Below are 27,734 nucleotides of genomic sequence, written 5' to 3'. Positions count from 1 at the left end.
ATTGGTTTCATTTTTCTTTTCTTTATGTTGCAGGTTTTTAATCAAATTTGCAAGGTTTGTGGATATCAATCAGAAACAATATTCACATACTATAGCATGGCACAAGACAATTCCAACATGAATTATAATTCAATCCTAAACTCTTGTAATGCTTGTTTTTCTTGCTGCTTTTTATCAAACAATACAGAATTAGTTTGGTTTTAGGGTTATAAGGTAAGCAGTCATGACATTCTTACTTAATAACATAACATAACATAACATAACATAACATAACATAACATAACATAACATAACATAATCTTATTACACAACCGTAAGCTATTTTGTGTCATGTTCTTTATATCAAAATAAATATTTGTCTTTATAACAGTCTTTATGAACAACTGATCATTTTGAAATAGCTATGTATATGTATGTTCATGCCAATGGTCAGAAGGGTTTTTTGTAGGTGTCATGTGAAAGGAAGGATGACACCTTCAAAAAACCTTTCTGCCATGATGAATGTGATGGTGAAACAGTGCATTCAGGTACTGTATATTACCTTTGAAAGACAACACAAATGCGCTCTTGTCCTTGCCAAAAAGGGGCTATTGTATGCTAATTTTTGTTTTGCATGGTAATTGAATTTTTGCTAATAAAATCTAATGCATCGTCCATGGCTGTCTGAATCTCCTTGGCTAATGACCAATTTAACGAGTCCATTAATGCAGTAATTTTGAAGATAACAACATTCTAATTGCCCCAGGCCAATTAAGAGCCCACTCTGCATTTGACCTTTAGCAGTTGTGAGCTGAATGTTCCTAATGAACGCCAGGAAGCGTTTGAGTGGCATCAACATTCGAGATATGCTTTTAAAGAACAAGGCTTGACCTAAGCTCATTCAGTGCAACCATCCTCAATTAGGCCCCGGCTTCATACGGATTCACACAATCACTTTGTGTTACGTTTTAGACCTTTTACACCACATCTAAAACTGTAGGTATTCATCTGCATTTACATCTTCCTTCGACCATTATCTTGCTCCTATTTCATCTTAAAATTGCACATCAATTATTCAGCACCTATTACACACTGCAATAACAAGCACTTTACATCTCTCATTAAAAAGTGTCAAATGGATTTCAGACAGGTTTTGTTTTTTCCCCTAAACAGTCCAACCAGTAAATCACACTGTGTTTTGCAACGGTCCAATTTGTGTTTTTTTTTCTTTGTGATGAATCATAAGTTAGGTGCACATTAATAGAGGAACACTAAGGGAGACATATGGAATGCATTGATTTTTTTCCACTGTGGTAACTCATCATGCCAGTGCTTCTTTTAGTGCTCAGCCCTAATGGCTGTAAGGTAAGATGGATGTGTGCGCTCTTTTAGTACACACGCTAACCACAGTGGTCGACAGCACAGTGTCTCAGGCAGTCTGCAGACACCACAGTATGGATTTCCTACTAATACATAATTCATGAGTACAGATGAAGAGGAGTCACGAGTAGTTTATTCATGTCTTGGTCTGATCAGCAGTACGAGCGACGAGGCTTGTAGGTAGGATCGATTTTATTGCAGGTTTCAACAAGGAAGAACACCTCCACATGTGTTTTGTAAGGGACACACGTACATGCATACATCCTGACTCTACACTTTGAAGCTGGCACTTTGCTGAGTAGGCTGTTGTTAGGTTTAGACCTTGCGTAGGTGTTGCCTCACCTACATGACTGATAGAGTCAGGTTATATGTACAGCAAGAGGATGAAAGAGAGTGAACTATTCATCTCAGCTCCAATACATTACTATATAAGAAAAGAAATAACACTTTATCTTAAGGCTTATTTAGGTATCTAATGTAACATTAATGAATTTAAGCCTTTGAATAATTACTGAAGTCAATCATTTTGCATTAACTAATTATTTAATAAAGCAAATATGCTAAATAATGCAAACCTGAATAAATTGATATTCATATCATCAGTCATGAAATTTTAATCTGCAGTGATCAGTACGAACTCACATCTTCATTAAATTATACTCCAAAGTGAAAAGAGGTTTATAATATTTATACCTGTATTTCAGCAAGTTGTAAACATTTAGTAACATCCTGAGAAATTAAGTGGACTATTTAGTCATGTATTGAACAGTAAGTACAAGTTTACTTACAATTGAACTTAAATTAAAAGATGGAAATGTAATGTTATTACTGAAATCTTTTTTCCATTTTTTTCCAACTGTCAGATACGTTTTTTAAAAGCTGTTTTGCCTGGAATCATTCGAAAAGCAAAGAAAACAAGGCAATTTATGTCATCTAAATTAGCTAAACTAAAAGAAAGTGATTTTATACAACTCTTTGCTTACATTAATGGTTTATCCATCTTCATATGCAAAACGATCTAGCACTGTCTATGTTGAAAAGCTTGAGAAAGTCACTGCGATGACTGGACATTCAACTGAATCCATATGACTGATGCTGTATGTAGCTTATAGCAATTGGCAAGATGAAAAAAGAAAACATTGAGATTTATAGATTTTAATAAAAATGTCAGAAAAATGTCAGAAAAATATTATTCTTAGAAGTGTCATTAAGTAATAGAACAAGAATTAATTTTCACACTAACGACACCAACATTATTTAAGTAAATTAACCAAGTAGAAATAGTCACATATTTTCCACTCTATTAAGAAACTTAAATGATTATACATGTTCACTTTTTTACTTTTTCAATATTACTGTTGGTTTATTAAAGTTGAAAGTTTTCAGTTGTTAATGTTAAATAATGCAGTAAATAATACTAGTTAAAGGAACTCGAATGTAAATTATTGTATGTATGATAATGTGCTGTTTTAATGCGTGAAATGTCACTCCTATACAAGCTTTGTAGCTTATATAGATGAAGTCTCAGACAGCTCATCACTATGCGAGAGAATAAAACTTAATCAGACAGGTCATCTTGTCTGATCCCTTTATAATACAGCTAATGCATCTGAAGTGACTGTAAGCGTGTATGTGCCCCAGGCAAAAGTGTCCGAATTATAAAATGCTGAAATACTTAGCATGAAAGTAAATGTCAACTCTTTCATACTTGCAAAAATGAAAAGGACTTCCAAAGAGGCTGCATTGTCAAAAAGGAAAAAAAACCATAATATGTTTGCTGACATTTTACAAAATGCTGATTAAATGTTAAAAAAAGGAAAGAAAGGGAAAAATGTGTTTTCTCCAGTCACAAAGGGTGGGGGTGCACATCCCTGTATCTGTTATTGACTGTCTTTTTGAAATTCATGTGCTGTTTGCTACGAAGCCTAAGAGTGGATTAAGCTCTTTTCAAGTCATCTCAAGCAAACTGCCTCTACCTTACTGCAATCTTTACTCATACTTTCTATTTTTTTTACTATTGAATGGTAAATAAAACTTTTTAAAACCCTGAGTCTTCCTATAAAAATTTGAAACGAAATACATGTATAATGTGTTATAAAGCTATACACTACATGGCATCAGCTGTTTAACTACAATTAGTGCACATGCACACACACACAGGCAAAAGAACAAAGGTCAGCATGATGCTCATGTATCTAAGGCATAATGATGACATTATAACAAGCATTAAAACATGGCTATTTTATGTTTTTTTTAATTATTTTTTATAGGCAAGATTTTCACTTCACAGAGTCATAGTCACTGTCTCCCATTAAAACTTGAGTATGCGTGAAGGTTAATTTCTTTTTAACAGCTGGTTGAATAAATAATGCATCTCATTCATTAACAGAGGGGCATTTACTTTGATTAGGTTTCCAAGCACATGTTTTTTTTTTGTTGTTTTTTTTCATTTTATATTTTACCCACGCAGACAATGGATCTCAAAAAGAAGTTGCCAATGTTCATTGCTGCTCTTGATTTTTTCTCAGACAGAGGCCACAAAATAGCAGCAAAATGACAGCTCCACTATTCAGAGATTTCAAAAGGGAATGAAAAGGAACACAGACATGTTATTATTTTGGTAGGTAACAGAGGTGCATGAGTGAGCTATCTAATGGATGGCTGATTAAGGGTTTTGGGTCTGAGAGGAGACTCTCTGCCTTTCAGTAACACTGTACTATTGAAATCCATACAGATGTGCTAAGGATGCTGGAAACATTAAAGCAGTGTTCTTAACCTCTACAAAATCTTTACCTGCACGCTTTTGTCTATAGTATGTCTGATTCTTTGTATTCAATCATGCTAAATATACACACTACAAAATTTTTGATGCAATGTAAATGTAAAACACAAATTAAAAACTTTAAAAGACAGACATTGGCAGCTATTTCAAGGTCTGATAACCTAAACAAATTGGTCTCACTAGTACTTTTCTATTAAGCGTATATATCGCTGAGGTGATTGGTTGGTTGAAATTATCATATTGGCATCAGGATCTGTCAAAATGTCAGCCTCTACACCTTTTTTTCATCACACTCGAGCCAGCAGACATTGAAGTGAACATAGTCGATAACCTAAGCTGATTATTTGCGCCTTGAGCTTTGCTTACTGTGAACTTAATGTTATAGTGCTAATGTGATGAATGTGCATATGAACATGATGATGTCATCATCTCGCACAGGAGGCCAGAAATGTGTTTTTGACAAATAGGGATTTAATGGCATGATGCTTAGAAATGTAGATTGCAGTAAAAATGGATGATTATAAATAAATAAATATAGAAATAAATCCCATACACACCAAGCTACCACTCCTGGCCCCTGCTCAGTTGTATGTAAGGGAAAATGTAGCTCTGGATAAGGGCGTCTGCCAAATGGCATAAATATAAATGTAGATAACTCTTTAGTGAGTATAAATGTAAATTTGTTTATGGATTCTCTGTTAATATTTTTTGGTTTGTTTTTCTCTTTCAATTGTCCTTGGTTTCCTTTTTTTTTACTTTCTCTCTCTCTCTCTCTCTCTCTCTCTCTCATTCTCCTTGGTCATGGTAAACATGCAGGTACAGAAAACTTGAGACTAGACTGAACAAACCTGTGACCACTTCAGACTGGTGGTACTTCAGAGGCAATACTTATATCTAATTGTGACTATTTTTTCCTCTCTTGCTTTCCCTCTTTATCTCTCATGCCATCTTTTTCTTATAAGTGGCCTCACTTATCGGCTAGTGCTCCCTCAGGAGCCAGCTCACCCCTCCAGCCAGCTGCTGACAAAAATGTGTTTTTTTTTTAAATGCCCACTCATAACTTGGGTTATATTTGCAAGAACTGAATCCACAAGTTAACTGATCAGCATGAATTAAAGGAAACATATGCAATTCCTGAAAGCCATTACACTGGGGACCTTCGAGGCAAATGCACCTTTGGGAAAACTGGCAGCTTTTTTGCCCATATGTGACTGGAGACAAAAAAAGGCTAGATAAATCATGCTGCAAAGTGGGTGACAGAATAAGTCTCTAAAAGACAACCCCAGCAGGTTGTGCATTTCTGCTGCCTGTAGGCTTGTAAGTTTGCCAGCACAACAAATGGCATTTCTCTGTCCCTGTGTGTCAGGGTGTACCGAGAGCTGCTCCTCTCCTCTCCAGGCCATTCAATTATCATCAGATTCCACTAGCAAAAAGGACAGTCATCGCAATAAGTCTTTGGCATGGTCAGTGAACCTGTGTGTCTCTGTGATATCGATCACAGACCTGTCAGTTTTATTTCACTTTAACAACAGCAAATCTGTTCTAATGCCTACACAAGAGAAGCGACTAATGGTTAGTTGCCAAGTAGGCAAGGCACTAAACGTTTAGTATACTTGCCAGGTCTCAGATTCCCCTTGAGAGAATAGTGTAGTTTTTAGTTTTCTTGGATTTGGTTTCCCTAGACCTTGTGGCTAGCATGGTGACTGAGCTTTCATCTCACGTCTAGATCATTTAAAAAAATACAGAGAAAAGAAAAGTGACCTCTGAAAAAAATATTTGTGAGGACCAAGTAAGACAGATTTATGCCAGTAGGCAGTCATACATATAACAGAACCCTTAAATCTGATAAATATGTTAATGTCCAAGCTGTAGCCAAGATTATCTGTGCTTCTGCTTTAAGGCATTTAAGTAATTATGAGTAAAAACATATTAGATAGACTACCTTAAACATAGCTGATATATATGTAAAAGTAATACAGGATTTCTCGGGCACATTTGCGTATCCTTGACCTTTTTCTGCTTTGTGACTTGAGACTAATTTGTTCAAATGAACTCAATTGTGGGACTAAGATACAAACTAAATACAAATCAATAAATGCATAAACCTGTCCCTATTTAAAACCTTAATCATAAAAACCGTTCTATGAAAACTTGCAAAATTGAATTACCAGAGTTCGTTGTTGCAAAGTTTACCCTTATCTTAAAACTGATGCACTGCTTTAGCACTGAAGCTGCACACTTTGCTCATAAACACACTTGTCACTTGCACCAGGGTACACCATTAGAAATATATATATTTACCCTGGCAAGAACAAAGATTCGAACATACATGAGAAGCGATACATTCTTTAAAATCTGAGAACTCATTTTTTGTACTCAAACAGACACACACAAAATCTTAAATGTCAGTGCGGCAGGCTAATGAAGCTGCTCTTTTCCACCAGAGAATCAGCCTAGTTTTTTTTTTTGCCCATCCAGTGCCTGTTCTAAATTACGTACTCCAAAAAAATTGAAAAACTACCTGCAGACCAGTTTGAGGGCAATGAGTATTGAACAGATTGAGGGCTGAAATTGTCCTTCCGGGAGAATGACATTCAAAAGTAACAGACATACTATAATTGGGGAAGTTACTTTGTACTCGAGACATGAAGCTTAACATTTCACACCCAAATAACAATGAAGCACCATTTAACTTACAATGCAGATTTGAAAGCAAACACTCACTGTGAATAATTTATTAATCTTTATAATTAACATCTGGTCTTTGTGATGTCCAATATTTTATAAAAAAAAATTACTTTCATGAGCATGTTGACCTACTTCTCAATGGTTTTTAAAAGTTGATCAAAATGGATTTTGATTATCTGCTTATAGTAATGCCAGTTGGATTTAACCACTTGCTATGTCTTTATCTAAAGAGAGCAATTAAGCTCTGCTTTGGACTTATACCTTTCACATCAACACCACTGACAGTGCTATTGTGCATGTCATCTGCCATAAAGCAACTTGACTGTTATTTCTTGTTTTATTATCGCATTTGCTTCTTTTACTAAACAGCATTCTAAATAAGCAGTACTTTAATGTCTAAATATTATGTGCATTATATATATTATATATATTATATAATAATAATAGAATATATATTACAATTCATTAAAAAAATATTTTAACACGTTTTAAGATGGGGGTTTCTCTTTTTAGTGTGAGCCAAGTCATCAGTGATTAAAAATGAATGAGTTATTCAGAAACCGCAGTAAGACTCATAGAAAAGGGATGAAGTCCTATATCGATTTGTTGATAAGGATTGTACCTGGCCTCAATAAAAATGATAGATAAGCCAGTTGAATCTGCAAAGATTGACAAGTCTCTTCCCAGAAGCCCCACCCCCTTTCACCCATCATATATAATAATCTCTTGATTTTACTTGATTTTCTCACATGAAATACTGCAACCTCACATCCTTCCATGATGCATTTGACATTTTTGAATTTTTGAAAAAAAGAGAGGCAAAAAGAAGTTGATGCAGGTTTTATTTAAATTGTAATTATAATGAGGCAGTCGTTTTAAATGTTATTGTTGAAAATAGATATTGGAGTGCGAGTTTTCAAATTGCAAAATGGGCTTTAGGGTAAAAAGCTTTTTGTCCCAAAAGACTAGGTTCTCATCTGTCTCCCCAAATGGCACACTTTCCCCGAAGGACACCAGAACAAAGGCTTATAAACTGACCCAGTCACACTGACCTTTCTTGTCCCCAAAGAAAAGGGTTTGCTGTGCAGGGTTTGACCACTGGAGGGAGGTGTTATCGTTGTAATCGACACGGCAGGTCATGTTGGCTGTGCTGCCCTCCACCACCGTCACGTTCTGGGTGACGGGAAACTGGCTCTGGCTGCCTGCAATGACATGAAAGAGAAAGAGAGAGAGAGAGAGAGAGAGAGAGAGAGAGAGAGAGAGAGAGAGAGAGAGAAATAAATAAATAAATAAATAATTCTCACTGACTACTGCAAGTAAAATCTTGCATTTTACTGCCCATAATCTATATGCACTTTTAATCATTAATCTTCTGTTAAACGTACAACAAAAATATCATTCCATTAAATTATTCTGTGGAAGTGAAGGCTCCAAATTAACATCCACAATGAACTGCAGTAAATGATGATGGATGTTTCACAGTGTACAAAACGCAATTTATTTCTTCCTTATCATTAGTCAAAAATAGTAATTCTGTCTGAATTTTAATGACAACACTTGTGGGGGGTGTACAAGACATTTATTCTTAGAAATATATTTCCACATAAGTGGTGAATGTTTTCTGGGTAAAGTGGACAGTTTATTATGGCTTTATTTATAAGATTGTATATATTACCTGCTACCCTTAGCCCCTAGTTTATGGAAATTATATATATATATATATATATATATATATATATATATATATATATATATATATATATATATATATATATATATATATATATATATAAACCTGATCTTAATTAAATTCACATGAAATCTAAAGATGTAATACATTACTTGCAAATGACAACTAAAGTGTAAATAAAGTGTAAAGAAGAGCACCGAAAGGAAAAACAATTCCAAAAAAGGAAAAATAAGAAACAAAATTAACAAATAAATACTACAAAAAATTTACGGAGATTTATCAAAAAGTGATCCCTTAAGAATGCTATAGCTTACATAGCAGGAAACATCTACATTATAAAGAAATATGAGAGCACTACATAAAACTCTGGCAATATTCCCAAATATTTGAACTCATAGTATATATGCACATTTAGTATCTATTTATTAGCTAATACTGACTGGATTAAAGAATGCATGCAAGAAAAGTGATGCAAGTCTGGTGATACTGTAAATATAAATTTTTTATAACTAAACATAAGCTACATTGATGCATGACTTTTTTGTACATTTTGACTTTTATGTGTTGACACAAAGAACCTTGTTAATTTGCATACACATCCAATAAGTATTAAAGAATACAACAAATGTACTGTTAACTGTGAGTTAGAATCTAAATAAGCATAGCATAGTCCTGTCAGATGAAACAATTTATTTGACACAAGAGTCCAAGTTGACTACACTGAGTACAGAGTATATAAGATCTATAGAAGATAAAAACATACACACAACAATATCAGCACACAAAGTCAACAATATCTCACTTCACAAGCCTAGTGGCATTATTTCTGTTTCTGTTTTCATGCACTGTTCTCTTGCTCTGACGCTCGATCAGCAGTAATTGGTAGCAGGGCCTAATTAGAGCAAGTCATGTGTGCCTGGCATCTTATGTTACTGCAGCTGGGTTCTAAATTGACACAAAATCTCAACCATGACAAACTTCGATCTGTGCTAGAGACCTCTACTTTTATTTTATTTTTGAGCAAAAGAATAATAGCCTAAATGCATGCCATAGTGTGTATATATATGTATATATGTGTGTGTGTGTGTGTGTGTGTGTGTGTGTGTGTGTATATATACATACATACAATGTGTGTGTGTGTGTGGTCGAGTGTCTATAGATGCCACCAGAACCAAGCATAATCATATTCCCCTCAGTGGACTCTGCTGAGACTTACTCCACATTTGTTCTCTTTTTGTTGCTGAAAAGTTTTTTAATTGCAGTCTGGCTACATCTCTTCTCTTTTGTTGTATACATAACCCTGGAGTTGAGCTTTGTTAGCACCAAACTTATTATATATACAGTTACACCATGTATAGATTGCTGTATAGTGTAGTTGTATGGAAAAGATTTCTGTGAGTTGGTGTATATTTAGTATTTTTAGAAAGAATCTTTAGTTTCAGCACAATTGTTTTTTGTTGTAACAATCAGAACTAAAGTTTCTGAAAGACTTTAAGTCAGAGGGCTCTGCAGTTTGTGATACCGTCACGTGATGCGTTTTGTTTTTGTTAAATTATAGCTTAATTTTTGTTTGATTATATACAGAAGTATATAAAAAGAAAGAAATGAGCAGCTATTTGTAAATTTGTATTTCTATAACATAGTGATTAACATAACTGCATAACTACATAACTATCGGTAACTTCTGTGAATTAAGACGAATAAAACAGTTCTTGTTCTGTTACTGGAAGAAAGGAGAAAAATCCACGTCTTATCATGTTTTGTTCCTCATTCGTAATTACATGCATCATAGTGTTCATTGTCCTTGTTAGTGCTTACCACAGCTATCTTTTGCACAGACACACCAACTCCTCGTACCCAGAGGTCAACGTGCAAGTGTCTCTCGCATTACTGGAGAGTTAATCCTGTGTTTTGATAGTCTCTGAGCAGCAAGGAGGCATCACCTGGGCTTCCCACCAGCATATCTTATTGTTCTGCTCTCGTAAAGGTGACATTGGATCTGCCTCTAACATGGACCGCATGCTATGTATGTGTTGTAGGCACTGTGGAGGATTCGGCTTTCCTCATCAGTCAGGAACTGCGGGAGCTTTCAAGGTGTGAGATGCAGCAATCATAGACTCCAGGGTTTGAACTTTATGCATGTCTCTCTTGTAGTTTATCAGCAGAGAAAAAGGTTGGGTTTAATAACAAATATGGGGTATGATCCATTAGGAATATGGAGTACATGCCTAAATCTCTAAGTGAACAGTAGAACACTTAGGCAACATAAAACGTTAGTGTATGACAAGCGTTCTTAGCATAATTAAGTCTGTAATATTTTGGTGATTAAATGTTGGAAACACTGCATGTGCGTAACAGAGGGATTTTAATCAAATCTGACCTCCAGCTACGGTATATGTTGCAAATTAGTTACAGGAATTCGCATCTCTACCACGTAATTGGAAAATGAATGAAGAACTCATTTTATAATGGAAGTGCGGTTGTTGAATTCAATCAAAAAAGAATGTTAATAATAAATGTTAAAATGAGATAGATGTGAAAGAAATGCTTACTAGCCCTTTTCTGTTTTGTTCTTATAGTCATTGAACTACATGTTACATAAAACCACTAGGGCGAACAATGCAGTAAAAAATAAATAAATTATCCTTTTGGTTACTTTCCCCTGAGGCAATAATCATGCACAAACAAACTATTGTACTTTTGTGATTACTTTAAGCTTTGTTGACTAACAAATAACCATGAATTTTCTTTTTTTTTTTCAGGAAAAGTAGTTCCATCTCTGCAAATTAAATTCTGTATAATTAATCCTTCCAAGCACCTTTGAATGGAAAAATTCATGTGTGCACTACAAAAAAAAAAGCATAAAATGTTTACTGACTGCACTAACAGCTGCCCTTAGTCTTTCATTCAAGTGATTTTAGAGCAAATTGGTTTTCTGTTTCTTTTCTCAGTAAAGGGAAACATGCTGAAATTATTTTCGGGGAATCACGCATACATTACAAACGCAGCGGGTATTGATTAGTTTGTACAGGAACAAATTTATTTGTATTTTTTTTATTCTTTGCGCTTTATTTTAGTACATCTTTTGATTTTAGATTTGCAATCCAGCTGACATATTGCATGCATTTGCCATTGTTAAAACTGATGTATCCTGGCAGTGCATTGTGGGAATAGAGACAGTCCCCCAAGATCTAAAAACTACACTACATTAACACTTACAATTAACATCTTGCAAGAAAAGAATTCTGTGTTCAAGTATTTGGCATTTAACATAAACTTACAATATAGTGTCATTTTACAAGAAATTCTAAACAGTTTTATCTATTATTTTAGGTTGCTCTTATCACACGTCATTATTCCAAATGTGCAATACCACTGGAATTGTTCTCTCAGCTCAACTATCTTATTAAAAAACTGAAATTCAGCAAAAAAATTTTTAAACGTGTTCGTTTGCACACCCAGAATAAGTGAACTGGATCTTGAGCAGGAGATTGGACGTAATATGAGAGGGCTGCACATGATGGATTACGGGCTGTTAGGTCAGCAGTGTGTATTGCCAGTGCACTGATATTGAACATAGAATTTCACTGCATCAGTTAATAACAGATATCGATATTACATCTGAAAGGAGAGTATTACAGCACAGCCAGCTCACTCAGGCTTAATCTCAAAACTACAAGATTGTGCAGTGGCAAAATTGTGCCGCATGCCTGATAGCGAATGATGACATCTTACATAAAAGGATTTGGAGCCTGAAAATGATTTTCTTTTTTTTTTCTTAACTCAAATTACCTCAATGCTGGTGTTTGCTCAAGCCATAGCATTCAACTTGTAGACAATTCTAAATAACTAATCATATAAGAAATACATGTGGAAACAAATAAGTCTCATCTCTTGACCAGTATAAATGTTTTTACAGTAAGGAGGCAGTAGATTGAGCAGTACAAATGAACTTGTATCATATTGTTACTTTTTTAATTGATGCGTGGATGTCCAATATTGCATTAATTAGATGTTATTTTGTCACTTTGTATTTAAAAGGGTTTATATATATATATATATATATATATATATATATATATATATATATATATATATATATATATATATATATATATTATGGTCCTAATAATAATCTGGCAACTGTACAGATAAACAATAAGAGAATGCCATGGTTGTTGGTGTTTGTTCTTATTCTTAGGGCTTATGAGATCTGCATTTTTGAAACCCTTTTTTCAAGTAAAGATTAGTTCTTCACAGAATTGGAGGATTAAAATGACTGTAACAGCACACATTGCATTTTTGACTGGTGCATAATCTGCTCAAATTTTGCTGGTTTTTGTCTACTTAATTCAATAAATCTATGTATGGCTGGACAGAATCAGCATACGTTATATTAAATTAGTTATTCATAGCTGTATGAATATATATTTTCTGCTACACAGAACTAGTATAACTTGTATTTATTAGCACCACACTCACATTAAAATGTTCTTTTAGCTCTATCTGTATATAATCTTTATATGCATAGCTCTGTGTAACTGTCAGGTAAGAAATATGAAAACAGCAGGGTGTAATATTGCCTGTAAACCCCAAAACTAAGAATTTATAAGAGCATGTTATAAAGTGTTTTATTTACAGCTTTTTATTTAAGTATTGATGCATCATACTTTTCTCCATTTTAGTGTAATTCTGTTGTTTTCATTCTCACTTTATAGCATCATTACATCATATTTACCAATTTTGGAAAAAAAAAGCGAAATTACAAGAAACAGCAAAGCCCTCTGTCCTAGAGACTTATCATCACAAAACTTAAGCACCAGCATTAACGTAACTGTTACAAAGCAATGACACTGGAGACTCCTTCCAAAAAAAACAAATTCAGTCATACAAGTACTTTTGAAAGTAGGTCTTATTAAAACAATATCTTATTAGAATGGGTGCATTATTAAAAACCTGTGCTGCACCATTCCTCTGAAGTGCTGTTATAGAAAATTGAACACCAGTCATCATAGTGACCTCAACACTGCTGTGTTGATGCAAATTTTACTCTATTGAGTTCTTAAATTAATTGCTCTCTCCTACAGCAAACAGAGATCCCACGCTTATGGATATTAAACATTCAGAAATATTGTCAGTTGATTCAGATTGTATCTTAAGCAAATCACTCCTGCATGAAAAATGTTGAATTATGATTGATTCCTATGTAAAGAGTATTTAGATGCGGTATACAGTATATTGCTGTGCTTATTAAATAGCCAAAAGATTATAAGTTAGCAGATAGATACTGGGATATGTTTTTCTTTAAAATCCTCTTGTATTTCATGTCTGAGATAAACCAGTACCACTGACTAGTAAAAATAAAAACAAGAATCTCAGAATTTTTAGACTTTTTAGTATTGACGAAGTAAACATTAATACACTGATCATGTTTGAAGATAATGATGAATACCTAATGCTCCAAAAGCAGTCAGTATCTAAGTAAGAGAGATTTACCCTAAGATTGTACATTTTCAGGCTTGGAAGTCCAAAGTTTTAACACAGATGTGTTCAATCAGGAGTCTGTGAGCAGAGAAAATTATAAAGCAGCACTGATTAAGCAAAATTTCTTTCACATGCAGAATGAAGTCAAACATTTACAAATCTGGAACTTTATACCTCTTCATGCCCCAGAAAATGAGTTTTGTAATGCACTGGATACCATTGCAGGAAGATGTAATGAAAGATACACATTGATGTTCGCATTTATCCTACTCTAATTAACTCTGTTTATTAGCTTTCCTGCTTTTATTTATTCATCCTCATTTGTATTCAGCAATCTTTCTTTTCACTTTATTCAGATGTCTTTCATAAAAAACGGTCTCTAACAAAAAAGCTTTTGTTTTTTGTTATAGTCTACCACTGGGGAAAAAAAGCTGGCTCATGCTACTGCTCTGAGCAGTCTTTTGTTTTTGCTGTGTTACAGAAATATGGAATCCAAATCCTGTAGCAATATAAAACTGTCCTCCAGTGGACAAGTAATAGCAAAAATAGCAGAATTTTTTAACACCTAACTTTATGTTCCAGTCAACAGAGGAGGTTATAGAAACATTCATCATGTATTCGACAGGTTCTAGAAGATCTGACTGAAACAGGCCTTAAAAAAAAAACATGCAATGAAGACACAACTAATTCAAATAACCTCGAAAGGTACATTTTTGACCAAATAAATAAACAGACAACTTTGGCTAACATTTTGGCTGTGTGTGGCATGAAAAATCATTATTTGACATAGAAACAATAATTTCCATTTGATCTGTGTTGTGAGTTAGGAGTTATGGTATGGTGTTGCTGTATTTTGCTAGATGTACCTTCATATTCTAATTGTCTACCTTTAAAAAAAAAAAAGATTACTACTAATACACCATGAACCAATGGGGACACGTTAGATTCAAACAAAAATTTTATTTTGTGAATGTTATTAATGTTAAGATATATCAATGTTGCTGCAATGTAGAGACGGTTATAATAGTGTGTAAAAACATGCTCAGCAACATTTTCTACACAACAATTCTATTTTTAAATTAAAGAGCATGAACATTCCTTAAACTGTAAATGTTTTAGGCTAAGATTGTGATCCTGCACATGCTAGTCTGTATTTAAGTATAATTAGGTAAAAACCTGAACGCAATATGTGTGAGACAATATACATATGTATCTATCATTCAAGCTTGTGTCTTAAAGTGTTCATATCATTATTATACCTTTGTATACTTTTTCGCTTTGTGATTTTTTTTTCCTTGTACCAAACCATATGGAAAGCACTTTGTTATAGCATCGTATCATAAAGTCAACATGTCTTCTATCTAGTGAAGAGGCAGAAATCACAGTGAGAGAGAGAATGAGCCATGTGGTCGAAAAAAAGCTTTTTTTCTATTTCAGCTGACTGAGCCACATAATGGAAATCTGGGTCTTGATGAATGGCCAGAAGGCAGTGAAGCAAAGCATGGCAGAACAAACCGTAGACTGCAGGCACGACCAAAAAGCTAACAAATAAACTGCATAGCACATGGAGAGAAAAGGTCTCATCTCAGTTCATTACCCACTGATATGAGCCCCCATTCTCAATCTGGACTGATGTACAGTCTTTATTCACTATATTAAAGTTGACATCAGAAGTGTGCAACAAAAATGTGTGTGTGTGTGTGTGTGTGTGTGTGTGTGTGTGTGTGTGTGTGTATGTGACATCACAGGATGTCATGGGATACAAACAACCCTTCATCATGCCTTTGCTGAATTTCTGGGGCCACCAAAAATCTAGATAAGGGCACAGCAAAAGCTTCTCTATAAGAGAGTTAATATCAGTGCGATGCAAATCCGAGCAGTGACTTCAATAGATCCATCGAGTCATGTTTCATATGACTCTCACAGATCCAGCGATAGCCCTTGAGACTGCGAGTCAACTATACAAGTGCTATTTTTTCTACTTAACACTTACGAGAGAAGTAATGAACGGTGCGCTTATCTGATCAATTCCCGTTTCATGGCTTTACAGCTCCGAGCCAGCAGATTAAATGAGAACTAATGGGAGAGGAAATATGATTTGGAATTCTATGTGATGGGAATGTCTGTCAGCTGTCTTTAATAGGCACAGCAAAATTAACGTTCAGTGTCCTCATGCTGCAGTAATGAGACAGAAGATAAATTACTTTTCGTGCAAGGTTTCATTTTGACTCATGCACATGCACACACACACACACACACACACACACACACACACACACACACACACACACGTACTGCTATAAAAATGTGTAGCATGCAGGCACTCATTCTGGAAAGGCAGTCTATTCAAAATCAGTGTAATAAGACACATGCACAAGATTGCTTAAGGTTGCATGCTTAGTACCGTGGCTTAAATGCTTGTAAGATATTTATGATTAAAAAGTCTCAATAGTAAATCATCTGATTGGTCATTTGTTTATGGTCCATATTATTTGTTTTTGGAGTACCACTGAGTTTTTGCAGTAAACACGTGTCAATGTAGAAAAAAAAAGACATTACATCTGCAGGTGCAGGTGAAAACTCTCATCCGGTAAGAAGTTAGAGGTTATGTGCATCACTGACTTCACACTGGGACATTTGCTAGACACACTTACGATGGTGTTAAATAGGAGAAAAACAGGAGCGTTCGCAAACGTAAGTGATAAACAGATTGAATTACATATTAACAAGAAGCACCATGTGGAAGTAGTGGAGACAGCAAATGGTGAATACAATACAGTGATATAAACCAGTGCTGAAAGATTTAGCTGTGTCGAGTTACAGCAGATACTCAAATTGAGTTATATGCCAGATGATTAAGGTATGGATCCTGAAATTATGAGGAGAGTTTACAGATGAAGTGGTGAGACTGATTGAAAAAAGTTAAGCTCCTCTATACTATATTCTGCTTTTTAACCACAGTTAATGTAAGGATAAATCTCACTGGCACCATTGTCAGGAGGTAGTCAAATAGCATTGTAAATAATTAAAAAAAGGACACATAAACACATTTCTTTACAAAAACATTTATCGGACACAAGTGGTAATTATGCTAATTACAAAGATTAATTTTGAATTACAAGTGGTATAGGGTAGATTTTTTGCTTGGATTGAGTGATTTATAGCAAATCTGTCCAGCTCTGATCCATGGTTGGCATCTATTCTTGGCCTTTTAATCCACCCTTACTGCTACCTCTACATCAGTATGCTAATGATAGTCAGCTCTATCTGTCCTACCCTCCAGTTGACTCCTCAGTCTGCCTTCCAGATATTAAAGCCTAAATGAAGGATCACTTTCTCGAACCCAACCTTTCAAAGCTAGAGATTGTTGTCAGCCCAGCAACTCCCCTCAATCCAATAAAACATCAAATTCAACCTCAGTTTATTGTTGCTACTACTATCAAGGTCCACCAGGAATCTTGAGGTAATGATATATGAGCAGCCTGCCTCCATAAACCACACTGTGTGATTTCCCAATCCTGCAAGTTTGATTTGTATGTCAAGAAGTACATCCCATACCTGGAATGTATGACAACTCGTTCAGACACATTGAATATATTTGTATTTGGAAGACACCTTTATCCAGAGTAGCATGTGTAGTCTTTATCATAAATATAGACTACAATACAAATCGATAAGGGGCTAAACACAAAGCTAGAACCCTGTTAGGAAGGAGTTATGGTGGGAGTTGGTACAGACATGAAAAATAACAAATTTAGTTTTAATCTGTTCTCCATTCCCTCTGTAGCAATTTTACAAGTTTGTCAAATGATCTTTAATCAAAATACACATATCATTGGCTTCGGTTTATCTGAGTCTTTAATACTTGACTATTGAGTAAGTAATGTTAGTTCACCCACCCAATTTAGTTTCATTTATATATATCCTGTAGACAATAGACACAAAGTTGTTTAACAGAAATGTAATCATTTGTTACCACAATCACTCTTACAATCTTACAGTGTGTGTGTGTGTGTGTGTGTGTGTGTGTGTGTGTGTGTGTGTGTTTATGCCATAAAATACAATTACAATTACTTCTGTAACCTAAATTAAATGTTTACAGTTTACATAGCAAACTAATATTATAACATGCATACATTATAATCTTAAAACATAAAATGTTTTGATTTGTGGTGTTTGTGATGTATAGTTTTTTATTGTCAAAGAAAATCACAGCTAAAACATGTATTCTTTTAATCTAAAGAAATATACTCTATTACAAATCAGTTCACTCATGGCCAATGATTCATCTTAAAGAAACATTGAATAAGGCTTAGGCCCCACCATTTTGGACAACATAATTTCATATCCTTTAAAATGTCTCCAGGTCAGGTATGTTACCATGGTTCCCCAAGGGAATGAGACGCTGCATCAAAAACGCTTTGGAAATGTTCACGCGTTGTCCACAATCTGAATCATGTGCATAATCAGTCCAATGGAAAGCGCAGGGAGACCTCTCCTGGGGATAGCAAATGAACAGCTGCTCCAACTTTTGCTACTGTTCCGTTCTGTAGATATATATATGTCCAGTGCTCACACTGGGCACAGTCGGTGAAGCTTCTCCTGGTCTGGGGACCTGAAAGGAGGAGGAAAGAATGCCTGGAGCATAACAGGTTGTGGGATGACCGAGGGTACATTGAAAAGATACCCTAATTTAGGGTAGAGGAAGGCATTGGCCTGAAGTAGATTCTAGGAAAGAGGGGGCCACAAAGAGGGCCTGGAGATCCCCTACTCTCTTAAGAGAGGAGATGGCCAAGAGGAACACAATCAAACCCAAAAGGCACCTCGGTCAATGGCTCAAAGGGAGGCTCCGACAGGGCCTCCAAAACACTGGTCAAGTCCCATGCAGATCACTCTAGATTGCACCGGGGGCTGTACCGTGGAGAAACGTGTCACCAACAGGTTCTTACACAGCAATTGCCCTGAGAGGGGGGCATAACAGGCTGCAATGGCAGATACATAAACATTTAGGTTGGAAGGAGCCAACCCTTTGGAAAACTTTTCTTGAAGGAATTTCAACACTGGGACGAACAGGCAGTTAAAAGCGATGCATCCGTTGTAATTGTTATGTAGCAACCAAGAACTCCCTGCACAGGGCACAAAAACCTGGGATCTCTCCACACATCTAAGGCATGTAGGGCTCGCCACATGACCTTGATTGTGTGGAGTGGATTGCCCCTCCAAAAGAACCCAGACACCATATACTGAGGTGCACAGTGGCCTTTCCTGGCGGGGTCTTTAGATGGTCCTGTTGGCCTAGGGTGTCACACAGGATCATTAGCAGGGGGAGTGCGAGTAGCAACGATCTGCCTTTGCACATCTCGGTGCCTGGAGGTGCTGAGTTGAGGTTGGTGCTGCGCCCACCGAGCAGCCCCACAAGGGTGGCCATGGACCGGCCAATAGCTCTAGCGGTCTCTTTAGTAGGTGTGCAGGTTTAATAAAAAAAACAGACCCCAGCACGGGGTAGTAACGCAAGAATGCAGAACGTGCTTGTCGAGGTTACAGAATGGGCAAGCTTTCTGCTGATCAGATCATCGGCCACTCAATGTCGAGTTTGGCAACGGCTCGGGTCACTGCCTTCAATAGCTCCTCGAAGAGGACTGGCTAAGGGGGTTTGTCTGAGGGCTTACTGAGATCAATCCTCTCCCCCTCTTCAGAGAAAGAAAGGTAGAGCTGGGCGCTCTCGTTGCAAAGGGAAGAAACCGCAGAAAGGCATGCTTCCAAACCTTGCAAGAGAATGCTGGATCAAGCAGGTGAGGAATGAGTGAAGTGAGGAAAGCCTATTTCCAAACCTTCTGCTGGGTCCACCCAGGTCCTCGAACGCCGCTTCGCCTCAGCCATGGCCTAACCATGGGGAGCAGGAGCACCCCCCCTTGAAGCATTCGCATTGACATGCGAGCACAATCTTCGCAGTCAGCTCCCTCGAGAACCTAGCATGCTCTGCTCCTGAACAAGCAACACATAGGCTGTGCATATCCCCCTCCGAAATATAGCGGGGGCAAGGATGAACACACAGCCGAAAAGAGTGCTTTCTCTGAACAGTCGCTTTTATTTTGTTTCTCCCCACATGTACACACGGAGCGTTTTCTGAACAAACAGAGGCTAACGCCGGTTCCATTTCATGTGCTTTCATGGCTTCCTGGTCATGATGTCACCCTGCCGGTGATGCTGCGCCTTCCATTGGACTGATTATACACATGATTCAAAGCGTGGACAATGCAGAAGCGTTTCCGAAGCATTGTTAAAAGATACTTTTTTTAAAACTTTTTTAAATAAGTATTTAATACGTAATTAGATGAAAATGTATAACTGTTGTATTCTAATTGTTGTATTAACGTATTTATCAGTAATGTGTTGGCTTACTGCGTACTACTCAGTGGGCTCTTTTTGTTACATTTGTTGCCCTAGCTTCTGATCAGTTGGTGGGTAATTTATTTAACAGCACTTGTATCACTGTTGAGTCCTTGAAAGGCTACATGCTTGACATGCATATTGCCTTGCACATTGTAAAGAAAGAATCTGCTAAAAGAAAACATGCAATCGGAAGAAAAATTCCAGTTAATCTCTCGACACAAATAAAGTAGTAGCTATACATGCTTTTTAACAAATATAAGAAGATTTCTATGTGTTAAATTGGTCAGAGCTTGATTTATTGTTAATACAGTAATTAGATATATGGAAACACTTTTTACTAGTGTGTCAAGAGGAGGTGGTCTCCATAAAATGTGTCCCATATAGAGGTCTAATACAAATTTCCCAGCCGTAGAGAAAGAAAAAATTAAGAGACAGGAAGGAACCTAGCCCACCGACCAGAGCGCAAGGCTGACCTAATTATTAATCACTGCAAATGCAGCAACATGACACTTTTTAATTAATTGGCTGACTATGTGTGGCCTATTTGCCAACATGTTTGGGGAGCAAGTCTTACAGCATGGCTACAGACGTGTTATATTTAATTAGGACTGGAGGCTTCTCTTAGCACAAGCCCCAGAGTGGGACGATCATGGCTAGCACTCTCCGTAGGGATGCTCGGATGCTGTAATTTTTCAGGTCACTTACGCAGACAATTGCAAATTTCTAGCGAAATTAAAAAATCCATCTAAAACAACCATAAGACTATCTAGTCCTGTAATGGAGCTCTAGTAGTATTTTTTTTTCATGAGCAAGGCTTCTTCATTAGAATGTAATTAAAACTGCGTACTTTTCTCATTCTAAGTTTCACCATGAGAGATTTAAACAAATCTCAGCTCGCATCAGTAAATTCTCATGTGAATTACAAACAGTGAATGAAAAGAAAAGAAATTGCTTCATTTAATAGGAACAAACTTCTTTAAAAAATATACTTAATTTTGAAATCTGTGATTGTTTAGGCTGTGCCACAAAAGAGTTTTTTCCCTTTGGCTAGTTTGGTGGTAGATGGTTTCCTTTGCAATACTGTATGCATGGCTGTTTCCTCTGACTAATGTTGGATTTATTTGATGCATCTGCTGCAATCAACATCCCTTGTGATTCATATGAGGCAGAATATACACTAGCATCAGGAGAAGGAATTTCAGAGTAAATGTCTTGTGTATTGAGTTGAAATTTGTGCATATATAAATAAAAATTTTATTCAGTATGCAAGTTTGTGGACTATTATCTAATAAAAAATATATATAGTAAAGTTTGCAAATGAACAAGCTTAGGTAGTCTTTGTTTTGATAATATTTAATTTGATCAAATTCCTGTAGGTTAAAATACTGAACTTTATACGAAGGACTCTGGACAAAGATTAGACTAGACTTTCTATATTTCAGCCTGAATCTCATATGTTGATTTACCAACAAAATTTAGTAAGCTAGCAACGGGTTTTCAAGTCACAGATCCTACAAATTCGTGACTTCATGTCAAAATCAAATTTCTCTAGAGCCTCATGGATTTTTTATGGTTTCATTTATTCCCATTTGTGTGGTGATGAACACAATATTGGTCTTCTACTATTGTGCCCTTTCTAGCTTTCACAGGAAATTGCAGCTAAGATGGATTTTGTATGTGATCATGGCTCGTTCAGCCTTAATAGCAGGATCCCTCAATAAGATCATAACTTGTAGATAAACACTTCACGCGTAATAAAATAGTGCTTTTCTGTTTACTCTCTCCCACTTTCTGACAGCTGTTTGAAATTCAATTTAGGCAGATATGAAAAAATCCATAGGTAATTATATAAGAGCCAAGGCTCTATTACTGTTGCTTATGAATACTGTAGAACAAATCAATCTAAGTTAATGACTTGTCAAGAATGGGTTTGATTTATCTCAGGTTGACAGTACTGATGATCACAAAATGTCTTATTTTTCCCAGAAACCTGCCTTATGCATTAATTAATTGTTAATTATGTTTTTGTAAGACAAGGCAACCTTAAATGTAAACATCATAATGATTACAATGTTGGGAAAAACAGTCATTATTGCTTATTATTTAATGCTAATATGTGTCATGTATTGCTTGATCCAGTAATCAAGTATAATAAATACAATGTCTTTGCTATATACACATTCAGAATTGAAGGTTGCAACAGAATAACCAGATTCTGTTGAGAAATATGCACACACTCAAAAATCCAAAGCTAGAGAAACACAAATGCCCCATTAATGCAAAGGCTGTGCACTATCCTCCTTGCTAAATTATCACCATGGGTGGTAAGAGTCAGTGGAACAGGGAATGAATTTCCCGCCTCTTAGAATAAAGCCCTTGAGTGCTTTTCTCTCTCCTTTAAAGAGAAGGGCACAGACATTGCAATGACACACCATTGAATTGTAATAGTTCAGTGGTTTAAAAGCACTTAGACACCCCTTTAACACAGAGACAGACCCAGACACATTTCCCAAAAGTACCGTTTCGGCCACTGCTAAAAGCCTTTTACAGCAGAGTTAAAGGCAGCAGCCTTCACAGGTGTGAAATTACTGAGAAAGAAGGGCACATGATGCATCTCTTCCTGCATTGCTTAAACACATGACTAAAATTTACCTAAGCAAATGTGAACAGTACACATGCATTCTGTTTTTATTTTTAATCAAGAATGCTGGTTTGCTTTTGAAAGACAAAATTGACTTATTGTCTTTATCAATAATCTCCAGTCTATTTTCTCCATTATATGGGATATGATTTTTTTTTATTGGATATTCTTCGAGGCTAGTGTATGGACAAGAAAATGATAATAGGCTCTGTCTTCTGCCTATAAGTTATTTATTTATATGATTGTTTACTGCATCAAGGTACTGTGCTGGCAATATTCCATCATGAAACAGAAAGCCCAACAGGAAAGGCTTCATCAGATTGGTTTGGGCTTTATTGTCTAGGTTTATTTTAGCATCAGAGAGGAGAAGGAAAATTAAAACTGTTTTCTAAAAATGCACACACTACTGTATACCTGTGAAATAAAAGGACCTTGCCGCACTCAGGAACGCTGCCCAAATAAATAAAATGTATATTAGCTCTAGGGTTGTTCATCTCAACATCTCAGAACTGACTCATTCAAAGAAATCCACTCAATGTAGGCTTGAAAACATGGATACATTATTCATGCAGCCACACAGTGCAAAATGCGGCTAAAAGAGCCTTTGTTATATTGCTGGGGATGACCTGCTGCTGTGCTCAATTTCACTCAACTTATCAGCACAACTCCTTTCATATCCCTAGAGGAGCATGAGGTGCAATTTGTTGAAAGCAGTAGGGAAATACGTGAACACAGGTTGTAGAGAAGCTCCTTTTCAAAATGTCCCCTGTTTTCTCCCATTATGCAGAAGAGTCAAGCCTGAAAAAAGTCACTATTAATGTATTTACCCTTAAATAATTATTTGGGCAGTGTCATGCTCGGAATAGTTTAACAGAAACACACAGGTTGACTTTCACTAAAGGGATTCTGTTTTAAAATATTTAATAAAGGGTAAAGAAAAAAAAAAAACAGGCTCAAAAACTACAGATGGAGTACAAACCAAACAACAATGGGCAAGGGGTAAAAGGTGGAGGAAATGAGAACCGGCAAAAAGTAGATCATATGAGATGAATTGGATGGTAGAAAAATTTACATGATCCTGGATTTGTCAATTTTTCGAAGCTTTTGTTGGGATTTTCAGCAAGACAGCAAGTTGTAAACACAAACCAATTTGGGAGCAGGAGTTATCAAGACTAGATTTAGAGCACACTATTACACTATTAAATATTTATTACTAAAATATCTCACAATTAGGTGGAAAGTACTAAAAATGTTTTCTGACGAACCCAAAACTAAACCATTTACTTATGTTATTCTAAATCAGATACAGTATTCTGTATCAGATATGGAATTTTGCAAGAATTTGCTGTCGAAATAGACTTAATATTCTATTGCTTTTTGGCACACTTTAACATGCATCAGTTACTGTTGTCATCCAACTATGAAAGACAGCATTAGCAATGACTATTTTTAGTAGAGGCATGGGGAATAGATGCTTTACTGGATATTTGAGGAATCAACTCAAGCAAGCCTGGAAAGACCCTACTGTAACAGATCAGTATTTCAGGAGCAGGTGTGTTCACATTAAAAACAGAAATTGGTAAATATAAACTGCAATGATAGGCAGATCCGATCTGAGCAAAACATTGGAAAAGCTCCAAGAAGCTTGTAACATGAATGTAGCCTCACTAAATTGAGGTTCTGCAAGAGCCATTACTAGTTTTTTTACAATCATTTATTTGTGCACCCATCTAAAACAAAACTGCCTGTGATCTGAACAAGCAGACGTGTTAATATGTATCCACTACTACATTTTAATTAAAGTGTATGGCAAGAAAAGATATATCTCACTAACATGTCTCAGAAAGACTATACACGTACTGTAAATCCTTTACTAGTCTATTCAGTACAAAAATGAACTGACTTTGAGATTACAAAAGGAACAATTAGGCAAAAGTGAACCACAATGTCTTTTTTAAAGTTGGTAAGCTAATTTCCTGACTGCATCCCATAGCTACATGAAACTTGTCACATGAATGATTTCATTGCCATCTCCAAACTCTCAAATTCATTAAGCATGGTTTTGATTTATACAATATACACCCATTTCCCGATATTAAAAATATTGTAAAAGTGAGTTAATATGCAATTTTTTATTAGATTTTTTAAGTAACAGACAAATAAAGGGTCCCAGGGTTTTTCTATCTGATTTAATTAAGCTCTGTAGGTATTGTAAGTATTGCTTGTGATTTAAATCAGCAAATTACAGTATAGATAGAGTCCATAGGTCTCCGGAGACTTCATTATAAGAATTAGTATGCCTATTAAGAGACATTTTTAAATTAAAGTGTTAGAATGGGAGTTTGAGATATTGTATTTTGCCATTGCCAACCCAACTTTATACCCATTTAATGGAGATTTAAAGCAGTATAGCTTTCCTTTAACTGATCTATTGACCGATGCCAAACAATATTGAAAATACAAAATGGAAAATTATGCACACACACAAAATGACCAAATATTTAGATTTTTATAACTCCAAAAATGAAAAGCTTTCAGTTGCTTTAAAAAACATTTTTAGCTTGCTCAAAATGATACATCGTTTTATTTGTTAAACAAAATATAGAAAACAGAAAACAAAAACCCGACACTTTTAATCTTAGACAGAGCCTGTAAGATTTGATGAGTGCCAAGGAGATAAAGGTGAAACAAAGCAGTATAAATGCACAATTCAAATGAGAACAGCTGAAGCTAACTAGAAAAAAATGCGAATTAGACCGGTGACAGCAATGGTAAAGTGGGTGTGGTTTCAAATCGGGGTTTCTGGGAATTGAAGTTTTCAGAGATTGTGCTATTTGTGGAATCGAATTTATTGGATGCCGTTAGACTTAAATCAGCACTAAAGTTTTCTTATGTACCAAATGCAAATCATAAAGACTGGCCTTAAATGTTGATCAGAAATATATGCTCATTCACAGTCCCATATTTTGCACAGAGGATTACTTAAAAACAATGATAGCAAAGGTTATTGTAATAATTTATTTTGAGATATTTTGCTAGTTAAATGTGTTAATAGAAAACCGAAATAAAAGAGTATATACACATTTCCTCTGCTAGTAACAATTCAAATGAAGAATACAATGTTTACAAACTTCAGAAACCAAGTCCTTGGCTATTGTTGTTCTAGCCTCATTATATTTTAAACATATTATTCCAGTCTGTAAAGGAACAGACTGTAACTGTAACTGCAAGTTCCTGGTAACAAAAAAAAGTAGTTTGAAGTGTGTTATGCGCGTGAATAAATATTAATAGTCCATACATAAAATCTGCTCATCTCTGGTGCTTAGGCAAGATATTTTCCCACTGTTGTTTTGATGATTTACTTAACACCATCAAACATAAATGTTTTGCCTTTTTCAGAGAATCACGTGATAGACTAGTGCCTGGCATCCTAAAGATGATTTGCAGTGTCTGTAAGAAGACTATCCAAAAATTGCTACAATGTAAAAATCCCTTCTATAGGCATCCACATTGATTTTTATTGTGAAACATTGTGTACATTCTCTAACCCTGGTAACCACTGGGTTATTTATAAACCCAGAAAAGTGAAAAGAACTGATACGGTTCATAAAGTCTTAGGTCAATTTATCAAACATCCCTGGTTTGCTTTCTAGCTGACAGATGCTATGTAAATGTACCCAAACTCCTTTGGGAGATAAGAGGAGTCTGATTGTAGCATAGTTTATTGGGAACTGTGTTCGACATAAATCATCAAGCTGCAAAGACACAGAAGACAACTCACCTTTTGCTTTGCTTTTTGTTGCTGCCTCTAAGGAAAGAGAGATAGAGAAAGAGAAAAACAGACAGAGAGAGAGAGAGAGAGAGAGAGAGAGAGAGAGAGAGAGAGAGAGAGAGAATCAGTCAGATTGTAAAAGCAGAATATGTTGTTCCATAGATACTTTCCTTTAATCTAGCCTTGTTTACATTTGAGTGATATTCCTTGACATTGTGTTCTTCTTTCTGTCAGGCACTTTGAAAAGAGCTTGAGCCTAAATGCATACGTCTTGTCCTTTCATTATTCCAGGCCGTCTGTTTTGCATGCATTTCTGCCATATACACTTGGTGATGAGGAGTATAATGGCGATATTTTACAGCATGTGCCATCTGCATAGAGTTCTTTGCAGAGCCTGATGAATAATTAAGTTCAACCTTTCAGAGTCAGTGTGAACATGGAACATCAAAGGATGAAGTGAGCCTAAAGAATAAAATGACACTGAAGTTAGCGTCATGCGGGAATGTGACAAAAGAATAGCACAATAGGGTCTTTTATCATAGTTCCAAGGACTTTCTTACTTCCTCACAACCCACATACTTCAAGAACTAAGAGCAAAGGAGATATGCATTAGGCACAGCTTTGCTAATTATAAGCGCATTATCTATTTTACACAAAGATTTTTGAAATGAGACATTTTCTGAAAGTGACAGGACAATGATAGAACACTATAATGCTATATCGCTATATATAAAGAGCAGATCATCAATATAACGCCTTCCTGCTAAGAAAGGACTAATGTCTCTAGAGAATAGATTGGGTCTGAGTCTACAGGGCTACAAAGCTCACATTACTCAGTCTGCTGTGAGAAAGGGTACTGGCATATTGTTTAAAGATTCATTGTTTTTGACACTCGTTAATCTCTCCCGTACCTATGCCCTTCCCA

The 27,734-nt window shown here is 35.8% G+C and overlaps 1 protein-coding gene across 6 annotated transcripts in view; it reads right to left on the bottom strand.

The window, feature by feature from the left end:
- cadm2b (cell adhesion molecule 2b) overlaps positions 1 to 27,734 on the bottom strand; it is a 161,909-nt gene that overhangs the window by 28,984 nt on the left and 105,191 nt on the right. For all 6 annotated transcript variants that reach the window (XM_046863677.1, XM_046863674.1, XM_046863679.1 and 3 more), the window contains exons 2-3: positions 26,819 to 26,845; positions 7,882 to 8,031 (exon numbers count right to left, since the gene is read on the bottom strand). In XM_046863677.1, the coding sequence (XP_046719633.1) occupies positions 7,882 to 8,031; positions 26,819 to 26,845 (177 nt within the window). The remainder of the gene's footprint in view (positions 1 to 7,881; positions 8,032 to 26,818; positions 26,846 to 27,734) is intronic.

This window comes from Silurus meridionalis, chromosome 12 (genome assembly GCF_014805685.1).
Source record: "Silurus meridionalis isolate SWU-2019-XX chromosome 12, ASM1480568v1, whole genome shotgun sequence".
Taxonomy (NCBI): Eukaryota; Metazoa; Chordata; class Actinopteri; order Siluriformes; family Siluridae; genus Silurus; species Silurus meridionalis.
Note: the sequence above shows the minus strand (reverse complement) of the source record. Positions and strands in the feature narration are given on the sequence as shown.